The sequence below is a fragment of the Orycteropus afer genome, unplaced genomic scaffold (assembly GCF_000298275.1).
Source record: "Orycteropus afer afer isolate SDZICR_OR568_19922 unplaced genomic scaffold, OryAfe1.0 scaffold00832, whole genome shotgun sequence".
In the NCBI taxonomy this organism is placed as follows: domain Eukaryota; kingdom Metazoa; phylum Chordata; class Mammalia; order Tubulidentata; family Orycteropodidae; genus Orycteropus; species Orycteropus afer.
In genome coordinates, this window is record NW_006922419.1 from 458,722 (window position 1) to 472,278 (window position 13,557).

Genomic DNA, 13,557 nt, shown 5'->3' on the forward strand with positions numbered 1-13,557 from the left:
TCATAACACAATCCATTTTGATAGAAATTTTCTCAATGCTACCATAACATCTTTGTTCCTCAGACAATATATCATGGGGTTAAACATTGGTGTCACAATAGTGTAAAAAAGAGAAAGGAATTTGTCCATTCCTTCTGACTGACTCGACTTTGGTCTCATATATGTAATGATGCCTGATCCAAAGAACAAAGCCACCACCATCAGGTGGGAAGAACAGGTGGAGAAGGCTTTGGCTCGCCCTGTTGCTGTTGGCAGCTTCAAGATGGTTGAGATTATTTTTACATAAGATCCAACTATCAACATAAAAGGAATAGTGACAACCAGAACAGCAATTACATAAATCAACATCTCAACCATAAATGTGTCCCCACAGGCTAACTTAAGTACTGGAGGAATGTCACAGAAAAAGTGATCCAGCTGGTTAGGTCCACAGAAGGGCAGAGAGAAGATTAAGTAGGTGAACCCTATGTGTACGGGAAATCCACTGATCCAACAGCCAGCTGCCAATCGGGTACACAGCTGGGTGTTCATGATAAGAGAGTAGAGTAATGGGTTACAAATGGCCACATACCTGTCATACGACATTGCAGTCAGAATGAAGCACTCTGTGACCCCCAAGACCAGAAAGAAATACATTTGAGTAGCACAGGCCAGGAAGGAAATAGTTCTCTTCTGTCTCCAAAGATCTGCTAACAATCTGGGGATAGTGACTGATACATAACATATTTCCAAGCAGGAAAAATTTCTGAGAAAAAAATACATAGGGGTCTGAAGGGAAGTGTCAGTCTTGGTTATTATGATAATGAGGCTATTTCCAATCAGGATAATCATATAGATTATCAAAAACATCCAAAACAGAAAACCTTGGAGGTCAGGAACATCAGAAAAGCCAAGCAGAACAAATTCTACCAATGTAGTGAGATTTTCCTGATCTCTTTGTCCTATGGATTCCATCTATGACCAAAATGATTTAAAATTAATAAGCCACTTTAATCCTCTGGACCCAGGTGTAAGTATGGAACATTTTAGAGAGGAGGTTTCAAGTCCAGCGTCATAAGGTAGATATCCAGTTTTTGTTTGTTGATAAGTTTGCCTTGATTTGTGATATAGTTCAAACCCAATATCCTAAGATTCTAAGATGTAAAACAGAATATCATCTTAAGCACTATTTTTCTTGTTCATAACAAACATTACAAATGTGTGAAAAACTAAATCCTAGAAAATAGACCACAAATACAAACACCAAAATACATCAGATCCTATACTCAGGATAAGATATACTTTAATTTACAAGTGACATTTACTATCTCCCTTCTCATTTAAAATCTTTTTCTTATTATCCTTTCATTTTTGCTTTGATCCTTTCCCAGTGAATCACACTTCAGATAACCAAATATCAAGGAAACAAGTAAGACTCTCCTGCCATGACTGATTTAGGAAATCTGGGGCCATTGATCACAAAAATAAAGAATATTTCCCTTCTCTACAAAATAAATATAAATAAATTAGTATATCATAGAAATTTATATTTGAAAGACTGCATCATAACAAATCGCATAATCACTTGAAGTTTGAAATATGAAATAAATAAGGTTTTGTTCTATCATATCCATGGCCCCTACAAATTTTAACCATTATGCTTGTACTCTGAAATTTAGGCCTTACAGAGCTAATTAGGAAAGTCTATGAATTTACAGAGTTATATAGACAAAGAAAAGAGGGGAAAAGTGTAAAATAATTTAATCATGAGGTTCTTACCTGATCCTAGACCAAAAGAAAGAGCTTCCCTTGGTATTTTTTTTTTTTTCCATCTTCTAATGTAAATAAGGCATCCCAGGGTGAAGCCAAGAGGTAAGTACCTGACTGCAAGCTACAAAGATTGGTGTTTCAACCTCTCTGTGAGTTGCCTAAGAAGAGAGGCCTGGTGAACAGCTTTAGAAGGTTACAACCTTGAAAACACTAGGGACCACAGTTTTACTCTGCACACATGGGGTTGGCATGAGTTGGAACTGACTTGACAGCAACTAATGGCTACAACAACAAATATGTACAAATATTTGTTTCTAGATAATCATCAGAAAATATGGTGTTAAATGCAGTGTAGAGTGATCCAAAACAATTTCCCCAAGAATTAAGAATTATACCTCAAAGGGGTTCAGTCTCTACTCTACTCTACTGGATGTCAGACATCACTTTTCATAATTTCCATCCCACTTTTTTCTATTTCACTAAAGCTAAACTATGATCTCTTTCATAGATTGTGACATAGTCTAAAATCCACACTGTCATGAGTTTTGAACACTCTTTTCAATTTCTCAGTTTCCAAATGCTTCTTTATTTACTACGGTGCATATAATGTGTTAAATATTGAAGATATGAATCATAAAAAAAGGAAATTATATATATATATTATATATACATAATATATGTGTGTATATATATATATGTATGTGTGTATATATATATATGTGTGTATATATATATATACACATATATATGTGTATATATATATATATATATATATATATATATTCAGTTCTGTTATTTACTGAACTTAGTGATGTCAGCTGCCTAGACCAGGTATTACAATAGAAGGTACAGAGTGTGTGCAGAGGAAAGGACAAGGTAGTACAAAGGAGTGACATCTATTTGGAGACAACGTCCATTCTAAAGTTAGCAAAAACTATTCTTTTATCTTTACTTTTAAGAAAATGGAACAACATATTTTAAAGGAAAATAATACTCTCCTCTCCTTCATGTTTTGGATTCCAATACTGTCATACTTACATGGGTAGGCCCTTTATAAATACTTCCCAGATGACTAACTGCAGGAATGAAGATTTTGCATTAATCTCAGTAATCATTTTCCATTTAAGCTAGACACAAGTACTTACTGCCCAAATAATTTGATATCGAGTGACATGAAATGGTGAAAACAAATATTATGGTAATATACTCTTATTTGAAAAAAAAAAAAAAAAATATATATATATATATATATATATACACACACACACACACACACACACACACATACACTACGTGGGGGTTGGTGTTTTTAAGATATCCTCAAGTCAATTCCCACCCACAGTGACCCTAAGTATCACAGGACTAAGCACTGCCCAGCCCTGGGCCACCCTGACAATGGCATCAACCCATCTCATTGAGGGTCTTCCTCTTTTTGACTGAACTTCTACTTTACTGAGTATGATGTCCTTCCTAGGGGCTGGTCCCTCCTGATGACATGTCCAACTATGTGAGACAAACTCTTACCATCCTCACTTCCAAGGAGCCTTCTAGACAAATTTCTTCCAAGACAAATGAGTTTGTTCTTCTGCAGTCCATGGTGGTTTCAGTATTCTTCACCACCACCACAATTCAAACGCATCAATTCTTTTTATATCTTTCTTATTCATTGTGGTAATAATATGTAATTCAGGGAATTGATTTGAAGAGTAAATATCACAATATATGTTAAATGTTTGGCCTAAAATAGTCAGTTGTAATTGTATTAAATATTATGATAGTTACCATAGTTAATGTGTTCAATCATTATTATTTTAATTTACATACTTTTTCTCTCCTCTTAAACTTTGCTCATCTTTTCTCTTGCCCTGGACTACCTTTTCCTGAAGCTGGGATAGCAGGGAATATACATGGCAGTGTTTTAAGCAGGAATATTAAACTGAAAATTCATAGATTTTGTTCTACTCAGTGTGGTTATAGACCACGAACAGCAATACCTAGAGAAAAATCACTTTAACTTATTGCAGTATTTTTCTCTTTAATATCATTGTGCTGGGCTCTTATTATTTACTTAGCCATATAACAAAACAAAACAAAAAAACCCACTTAACTATAGTTTTATAAGCAATTTTAGTAGCCCCATACCTTTACTGAAAGGAAGTTCTCTTCCATCCAGGAAGCATCTTCCTTTGCCACACTTTCCAATTTTGTTTATTCTTCTAGTGACATAATTGTTAAAGCATTTTGCTTCCTAGCCAAAACATTGGCAGTTTGAACCCACTAGCTGGTCCACAGAAGAAAGATGAGGGAATTTGCTTCCATAAACATTTAGAGCCTTGGATCTTCCATAAATATTTAGAGGCTTGGGAACCCTATGGAGTAGTCTGTTCTGTCCTATAGAGTTATTATGAGTCAGAATGACTCAGTGGCAGTGAGGTTTTAACATGGAGCTGGGAGCCCTGGGAAGTACAAATAGTTAAGAGCTCAATTATTAGTCAAAAGAGTGGAGGTTCAAGCATACACAGAGGCACCTCTGAAGACAGGCCTGGAAGGCCGCTTCTGAAAGGTCACAGCCTCCTCACAAGGATTCTCCATGAGTCAGGGTCAATTCCATGGCAAGAAAAAAACACCATGGAGTGATGGGGAAGAGCGGAGAGGGCTGATCAGTGGAAATTATTTTTTATTGTTCTTATTGCTGATAATTTTAGAAAATTTATTATGTCTTAAACACCATATTGATTATCTACACTAGCTCATTCGATGCATTCTGAATAAAGTAGGTTGCAATTCACATTTTACATGAGGTTCCAGAGGCATAAAGAATTAATGTGAGCAATGTTAAGAAGCTAATTTTGTTTTGTTTCTTAGTTCAACTCAATAGTGTCATGTTAGTCATATTCTTAACCAAAACTCAGCAGGTTTCATAGAAAACTCAATAAGATATATAATTTTTCATTTACTATACTAATAATATTAATAAAGCTTTAATAATACGAAACTCGTTATAACAATAAAGTGATTTTCGGTCCATTGTATGTATAATTTATCATTATAAAAATTGAAAGATGTTATTATAGGTTTTGTTTAAAGATTTTCAGTTCAGAAGATTCATCTCATAAATGAGTCTCATTAGAGCAGCCTTTTGATTCTTGAGATTAAGAAACAAAACACTGCAATAGAAGATGCCATATAAAAAAATACCGCTCACCTTTTTTTGGGGGGAGAAATTATAAAATATTGCTTCTTTCTATAGAAATGAGTCTTACATGGTATAACTCTTTATGTTTTGATTATTCAAGTAACGAATCAAGTCATTCTTTTTCTCCCTGAAGCTCGTATTTCACTTAAATCAGCCAGTGCCATTGAGGTAGGAAATAGCCCCTGATTCATTGGGAGGCAGCTTTTCCAGCACCTTGCTGCACTTTTAAGCTCAATGATCTGTTTTTCAGGTTGCTGTTTGGAAATAACCGAGGCTGTCTCCGACTGGATTAGTGCTGTCATTATGTTTCTCTGTGGAATACAGTGCCCTCTTCCAAGTCACTCCTCTATTTTCTTCCCATCTGACCCATCTTTCAAGAGTGAAATCATTATTGAAAAAGTTACATAAGGTGCTCACAATGTTAGAGTTCATTTAGGAAATAAAGTCCAGAATCTTTGTGAATACTAAATCTGAGAAGGCTAAATTTTAAATAATCCAAAAGCAACTTCTTAACCTTTAGTAATATAACTTGGAAATTACGTTGAATTCATGCATCAACTCGGGCATTTATGTGTTAAATCTTCTATGTATACCATCGAGAGATTTGACCTTAAGTTAAAGATATATAAGAAAAGAAGATCGTGTACACAGAGTCTCAGAGTTTTCTAGAGGAATATTATGTTACTATGAGGTATAAAAGACATTATGAGGGATTCGAAACTAAGTAAATTCCTTTTGTTATAAAAATGGCTAATATGGGTAAAATAATTCATGAATTCATCTTTTCTTCACCTATGTTTGGAATCATTTAATAGACAGCTAACTCTTTAAGGTATTGTGCTGAACTCTGTAAGAGTCACAGAATACTTCATACCCTATTGTGCAGTCACAATGTCTGTCTCACAAGCTCTTGTTCATTTTTTAGTATCACCTAGTAAGTCACCTGCTATGAAAAATAACTCTTTATTCCCCAAAAACTGAAAACCAATCTCACTGCTGTTGAGTTGATTCTGAATCATAGTGACCTTATTTGTTGTTGTTAGGTGCCATCCAGTCATTTCCAACTCATAGAGACCCAATGCACAGCAGAACGAAACACCACCCGTTCCCGCGCCAGCTCTATGATCCTTGCTATACTTGAGCCCATTGTCGCAGCCACTGTGTCAATCCATATCGTCAAAGGTCTTCCCCTCTTTCGTCGACCCTCCACCTTACCAAGTATGACATCCTTCTCCAGGGAATGGTCTCCTCTGACAACATGACCAAAGTAGGCGAGAGGAAGTCTGGCCATTCTCACTTCCAAGGAGCATCTCGCCTGCACTTCCTCCAGGACAGATCTGCTAGTTCTTTTAGCAATCCATGGTACCTTCAGCATTCTTCGCCAGCACTCAACTTCGCCACAACTCAAAAGCATTAACTCTTCTTCGGTCTTCTTTATTCATTGTCCTGCCCTCACATGCATACAAAATGATTGGAAATATCATGGCTTGTGTCAGGTGCACCCTTCTCCTCAAGGAGACATCCTTGCTCCTCAGCACTTGAAAGAGTTCCTTTGCAGCTGACCTGCCCAGTGCTACACATCCTCTAATGTCCTGACTGCTGCTTCCATTGGTGTCAATTGTAGAAACAAGCAACGTGAATTCTTTGGCAACCTTAATCTTTTCTCCACTTATCATGATGCTGCTTATTGGTCCAGTTGTGAGGATTTTTGTTTTCATTATAATGAGATTTAATCCATACTGCAGACTGTGTTCTTCAATTTTGACCAGTAAGTGCCTCAAGGCATCCTCACTTTCAGCAAGCAAAGTTGTATCATCTGCATATCTCAGGTTGTTAATAGTTCTTCCTCCAATCCTGATACCATGTTTTTCTTCATATAGTCCAGCTTCTCGGATTATTTGCTCAGCATATAGATTGAATAAGCATAGGGAAATGATACAACTCTGATGCACTTCCTTCTTGATTTTAAACCATGTAGTATCTCCTTGTTCCATTCGAACAACAGCCTCCTGGTCAAGGTACAGATTCCTCATGAGTACAACCCAGTGTTTGGGAATTTGCATTCTTCTCAATGTTATCCATAATTTGCCATGATCCACACAATCAAATGCCTTTGCATAGTTAATAAAACACAAGTAAACATCTTTCTGGTATTCTTTGCCTTGAGCCAAGATCCATCTGACAGCAACCATGATATCCCTTGTTCTATGTCCTCTTCTCAATCCAGCTTGCACCTCTGGAAGTTCTATGTCAATACACTGCTTATTTTCAGTAAGATCTTACTTGCATGCAATATTAATGATAATTATTGTTGAATAATTTCCATATTCTGTGGGATCACCTTTCTTTGGTATGGGTACAAATATGGATCTATTCCAGTCAGTTGGCCAGGTAACTGTCTTCCGAATCTCTTGGCATAACTGAATGAGTGCCTCCAGTTAGGCATCCATTTGTTGAAATATCTCAAAGAGCATTCCGTCAATTTCCAGAGCCTTGTTCTTCACCAGTTTCTTCATTGCAGCTTTGACTTCCTCCTTCAGTACCATTGGTTGTAGATCATATGCCAGCTCCTGAAATGGATGAATATCAACTACTTCTTTTTGGTACAGTGACTCTGTATATTCCTTCCATCTTCTTTGATGTTCCCTGCATCATTCAGTATTTTACCCTTAGAATCTTTCAATATTGCAACTCCAGGCTTAATTTTTTTCCTCAATTCTTTCAGCTTGAGAAATGCCAAGTGCGTTCTTCCCTTTTGGTTTTCTAACTCCAGGTCTTTGCACATTTCACTATAGTGATTGGCTTTGTCTTTTCAAGCTGCTCTTTGAAATCTTTGGTTCAATTCTTTTATTTTGTCGTTTATTCCATTTGCTTTAGCTACTCTCCACTCAAGGAGAAGTTTCAGAGTCTCTTCTGTCCATTTTGGTCTTCTCTTCTTTGTTGTCTTTTTAGTGACCTCTTGCTGTCCTCATGGATGATGCTCTTGATGTCATCCCACAATTCTGGTTTTTGGTCATTGGTGTTCAGTGCATCAAATCTATTCTTTAGATGGTCTCTAAATTCAGGAGGGATATATTGTACATCATATTTTGGCTCTCGTAGACTTGTTTTAATTGTCTTTAACTTCAAATTGAACTTGCATATGAGCAGTTGATGGTCTGTTCTACAATCAGTTCCTGGCCTGGTTTTGGCTGAAGATATTGAGCTTTTCCATCACCTCTTGCCACAGATGTAGTCAATCTGATTCTGTTGTTCCATCTGGTGAAGTCCCCATGTACAGCTGCTGTTTGTGTTGTTGAAAAAAGGGTTTGCAATGAATAAGTTTTTGGTCTTGCAAAATTCTCCCATGCTAGTTCCAGCATTATTTCTGTCACCAAGGCCAAATTTCCACTATCAGTGATTCTTCTTTGTTTCCAACTTTTGCATTCCAGTCACCAGTGATAATTAACACATCCTGATTGCATGTTTGGTCAATTTCAGACTGCAGAAGTTGATAAAATTCTTAATTTCCTCATCTTTGGCTTTGGTGATTGGTGCATAAATTTAAATAATAGTTGTATTAACGGGTCTTCCTTGTATGCTTATGGATATTATCTTATAGCTGACAGTATTGTACTTCAGGACAGATCTTAAAAAAGTCTTTGTGATGATGAATGCCACAACATTCCTCTTTAAACTTTCATTCCTGGCATAGTAGATCATATGGTTGTCTCATTAAAAATGGCCAACACCAGTCCATTTCAGCTCACCAATGACTAGGATATCAATCTTTATGTGTTCCATTTCATTTTTGACAACTTCCAATTTTCCTAGATTCATACTTCATACATTCCATGTTCCTATTATTAATGCATGTTTGCCACTGTTTCTCCTCAATTTTAGTGGTGCCACATAAGCAATTGGAGGCCTCAAAAGCTTTACCGTATCCATATGAGTAATGCTGATTTTACTCTGATAATGCAGCTTTTTCCCAGTCCTACTTTGAGAGCTTTCTAAGCTACGTGACTCATCTTCCTCTTCTGTATTGGGCAATGTTTCCAGACTATTCATAAAGTTGCGCAGTAATGTATCAGACAGTGTTTCTCTGCTATTCATAATGTTTCCCCTGGCCAATTCTTTGAGAAATGGATGGCCTCCTCCTTCTTTCTAGTCTGTCTCAGTCTGCAAGCCAGGCTGATACCTGTGCACTATGTGCACCCCTCTGGATTTGAAACACCAGTGGCACAGCCTGAAGACCCACAGCAACACATCACCACAGTAGGACAAACCAACAGACAGGTTTGTCTCCCTTAGTTTTTGAAAATCTTTCCAATCACCCTTACCTGGACCCCTCTGGCTGACGCCTCACTCTGTTCAAGCAACACGCACAAACACAAGCAGCGAGGTGGGAAGGCGGGGAGAGGATAGAAAAGGCAAAGGGACCAGAACAGCTAGAGAAGTCAGCCGCAGTAGCTGAAGAGAGGGAACTCAGGCCATGCCTCACAAGTAGTGAGGCAGGAAAGGAGAGAGAGGACAGAAAACGCAAAGGGACCGGAACAGATAGAGGAGTCAGCTGCAGGGACCTAGCTAAAGAGAGGGAACCCAAGCCATGCCCCATAAGCAGTGAGGCGGGAAAGCAGGGAGAGGACAGAAAAGGCAAAGGGACCGGAACAGATAGAGGAGTCAGCTGCAGGGACCTAGCTAAAGAGAGGGAACCCAAGCCATGCCCCATAAGCAGTGAGGCGGGAAAGCAGGGAGAGGACAGAAAAGGCAAAGGAGACTGGAGCAGATCTAGGAGTAACTCTATAGCACAAAATAAAACTGCTCCATAGGGCTTCCAAGCTCTCATCTTTATATTAGGAGACAGCCATATCTTTCTCTTGCTATATTCCCCCAGAGAGACACAAATATCTAATGGTCTTATACTCCCCCAATATAACTTCCTTTTAGACCCTTAATGCAATTAGAGGAGAGAAATTGATGTGTGATGGTTTTGACTCACTTGATTTAGAGGACATCTTCTGGACTTCTGCTTCACATTAAACCTGGAATGCCTGACCGACATTATTCTCTTTATTTTCCCCAACCTTGGAATCTTAGGATTTTCGTTTTCTTCAGTTTAGCTTAATACTATCAATAAAATGTACTGCTTTTTCTATTCAACCCTTGTGTACATTATATAAGAACTTTTGTTCACTCATTTCTCCTAATTGCCACATGGTTATTATATAATATGTGACTACTTGTCCTTGGTCACAGTTGACTAGTATAACAATGGAAGGCATACTAAACATGGTCCAATCAGAGCCTTTCCCTGTACCAGTTTGTAGAAGGACTGTAGCTAAAATTTTTCAGGCTTGGGAAGGGTTTGCCATGTATCTTCCCATATTAAATATGGTAAAACTTCAGGCATATGGATAAGAATTATACAGATACATGTTAAATAGCAAAGATGAGACAAGGAAATAGAGTCCTCTGTTATATATGTGTCCTTCCTTCAAGTTGTCCCTGATATTCAGCTATGAGGCTAGAGCTGCCATTCACAGAATATATGCCACTATCTTGATTAAAAAAAACAAAAGCAAACTCATTGCTGTCGAGTCAGAACCAACTCATAGAGACCCCTCCTGGGGTTTCCGAGGTAGTATCACTACGGAAGTAGATTGCCAAGTCTTCCTTTGGAGGAGTGGCTCATAGGTTTGAAGTGTCAGCCTTCTGGTTAGCAGGCACTGGTTTTCTAGGTTTTTAATGAGAAATCTAACTATTGTAATCTCAATTTCATGCCCAGCCTCAGTGAAGAAAGGCATAAAACTACGTGCAAAAATTCACTGTATACATGAAATGATTTTTCTCTGAAACGAGATAGAGCTTAGTGGAAAAAGCCATTCTCCTGTACAGAGTGGTGATAACTTTGACAATGATGTTGGAGTTTTTAATGAGAGAAGATATCACAACATAGTTGCACATAAATGGTATGTAGGGGCTAGAGCAGAAAGAATCTTGTGGGATATTTCATGAATTTATATGACTTTGGCATATGCCCAATTCCTCTTCTTGTGCCTCACCTCCTTATGAAATGTTTAAAAGTCTAATTGCATGCCCTTTCTTATCCCCAACTGAATCACTTATCATCACCAAATGGTAGGCATATGGAAGAAAATAAAATACATAGTTTTGAAAAAACCCATCTGTATCTCTGTTTTTTTTTTTTTCTCTCTCTTCTGCCTTTCAAAAAGTTTCTTCTTCTTACTTTCTTAATTTTTAAGACAAATTTTATGTTATTTATTCTATAATCTGTTACTATTAGAAACATACAAACTTATTTTAATGATTTTTGCATCAGTTACAGCAATTAGAATATTCAATGTCCTTTCTTATGTTATATTATTCTATATTTGCAGTTTATATTTTCATTATGGGTATGGCATGTTTTGGATGTTTACATATCCATGAACATGGGATTTTTATTGCTACAAATGCCTGTCTTGGTCTACGCTCAAGAAGCTTGACTTTATGGAATGCTTCACATGTTGAAATAACTTTATTTCCACTGATTTTTCTATTGGAAGAATAAATTGCAGCATGTATTCTCCCCAGAATCCTTACTTGTCATTTGCCACATTTCCTATCAGGCTGTTCTCTGCATGTTAGAGAGATGGATATTAATGTTTGGCATAAAAGGGTATTGCAGTTCCTCAAATTATAGGCACTAATGTCCCAGGACAGAATGCATATTTTGGAGTATCAAGTGTAAGGATAATCTGTTGGTTGATTCTCATAGTCCTAGAGATTGTACACAAGGAAAAAAAAAAAAACAACCTAGAATACCAAATTCACAATACCAAAACCAAACTCACTGCCTTTGAGTCAGTTCCAACTCACAGTGACCCCAACCGGGTTTCCAAGGTTGTAAATCTTTATGGAAGCAGACTACCTCATCTTTCTCCTGAAAAGAATCTGGTGGGTTCAACCATGGACCTTTGGGTTGTAGTCAAATGACTTAACCACTGCATCATGAGAGCTCCTTAAATTCACACTCTCAGTGGACAATCAGGAAGCATTTCCAGAAGTTTAGAACTTTGTCGCCATCAAGTACCTATCACAAAGAACGGAATCCAGTATGTGAATTTTATGGTTCACAACCACAAATATGAATATTTGACAGTTTTGATAGTGAAGAAATAGTTATCTGAGATATTTTGGCAGATGTGTAAAGATAAGAATTTGAGAGCCTTAGAAAAAGAAAGACCCTTTTTAGTAGGATCATGCAGCATAGACATCTTAACCTTGCTCCTGTAGGTTAGTGGAAATACTTTTAAGTTTCCCATCATTCAGTGAGAGCTAGCTTTTAATATAAAATAAATAGATGGTGGTGATGAGAAATGATCTATAGATAGATAGATGATAGAATGATAGATAGATACCTAGATAGATAGATAGATGATAGATTGACATGTTACATAGATGAAATCAAGTTAAAAGTTCCATCAAACCCTATTTTCTGGTAAACTTGTATTATAATGTAAACTTGTTAAATCATACAAAAAGATTGTTCAGCAAGTATGAAACTATGCATCGTGCCATTGCTATGATGTGTCCAATGAAAATGAAAAAAAATAATTACTACATGCATTTACTTGTAAATCAAAATTTTAATAGCTTGAATTTCTAAACTTATAATTGGATTACACATCTAATATTCTTTCTTTTGCTTAACAACTTAACTTTTTTGAGATATAAATCACATAGCATAAAATGTACTAATTAAAATTAAAAATACTTTAGGCACTAAATATTTAATTTGCAATGTCTTCACTGCTATGACTTTTTAAGTATACTAAATTTGATAAATCATCATCTTTTTGAGATAAGTATCTTAAAAGCTAGAAGGGATTGTGAGGCTGACACAGGACTGGGCAGTGTTTTGTTCTGTTGTACGTAAGGTCGCTATCAGTCGGAGATGACTAGATGGCACCTAACAACAACAACATCTTAAAAACAGTATTTTGTTGATGTGTGTAGGAAAGATAAGGAGTGGAATCAGAAGACAAACTGAAATATCAAGCTATACTTTTTTCACTGAAAATAGTTTATTGAACTTTATCATTTATTATGTTTATTAATTCTTCATCTGTTCTTTCAGACATGTATGATGGGTTGCCTTTTCTTGTGTTACCATAATATGAGATATAATCTGTTAAAAATAGACCAAACACTAAACAGAGCTATAAATTCAAGTAAACCCCAAAACTTCCATTTTATTGGGTCAAATATTTCATTTCTTCCTCAAAAAGATAGTTCATGTTCAATGACTGTTATAATGAGAGGAACAAAATGTTGCAAAACTTTCCAGTACTGCCATTATTCATTAATTCATGTTTCCAGTTCATGAGTTAAGCCAAAACCATGTCTTCAATTATAATGGGACAACATTTAACCTCTGTGAATTGAACTGCTTTCATATTTAACAGTCATATTCAAGTTGTACCAATCGTTCAATCCACCTGTAGCAAATCAAGAATGAAATGATGAAGGACTGAAGAGTAGGACTGAAGAGTATGCAAACAAAACAATATACTAACCCAACTGATGGAGAAGACAGTGGTCATTCTGTCCTATAATTTTTACCAGTA

At 36.6% G+C, this 13,557-nt stretch overlaps 1 protein-coding gene across 1 annotated transcript; it reads right to left on the reverse strand.

Annotated features, from left to right (window-relative positions):
• Positions 1-954, reverse strand: LOC122151851 (olfactory receptor 10AG1-like). The gene has a single exon (XM_042783292.1). The coding sequence runs from the start codon at positions 952-954 to the stop codon at positions 1-3; it is 954 nt and encodes a 317-aa protein (XP_042639226.1).
• Positions 955-13,557: the final 12,603 nt, after the last annotated feature.

Coding starts and splice junctions, on each gene's coding strand:
- LOC122151851 (XM_042783292.1), bottom strand. CDS start 954: ATGGAATCCATAGGACAAAGAGATCAGGAAAATCTCACTACATTGGTA.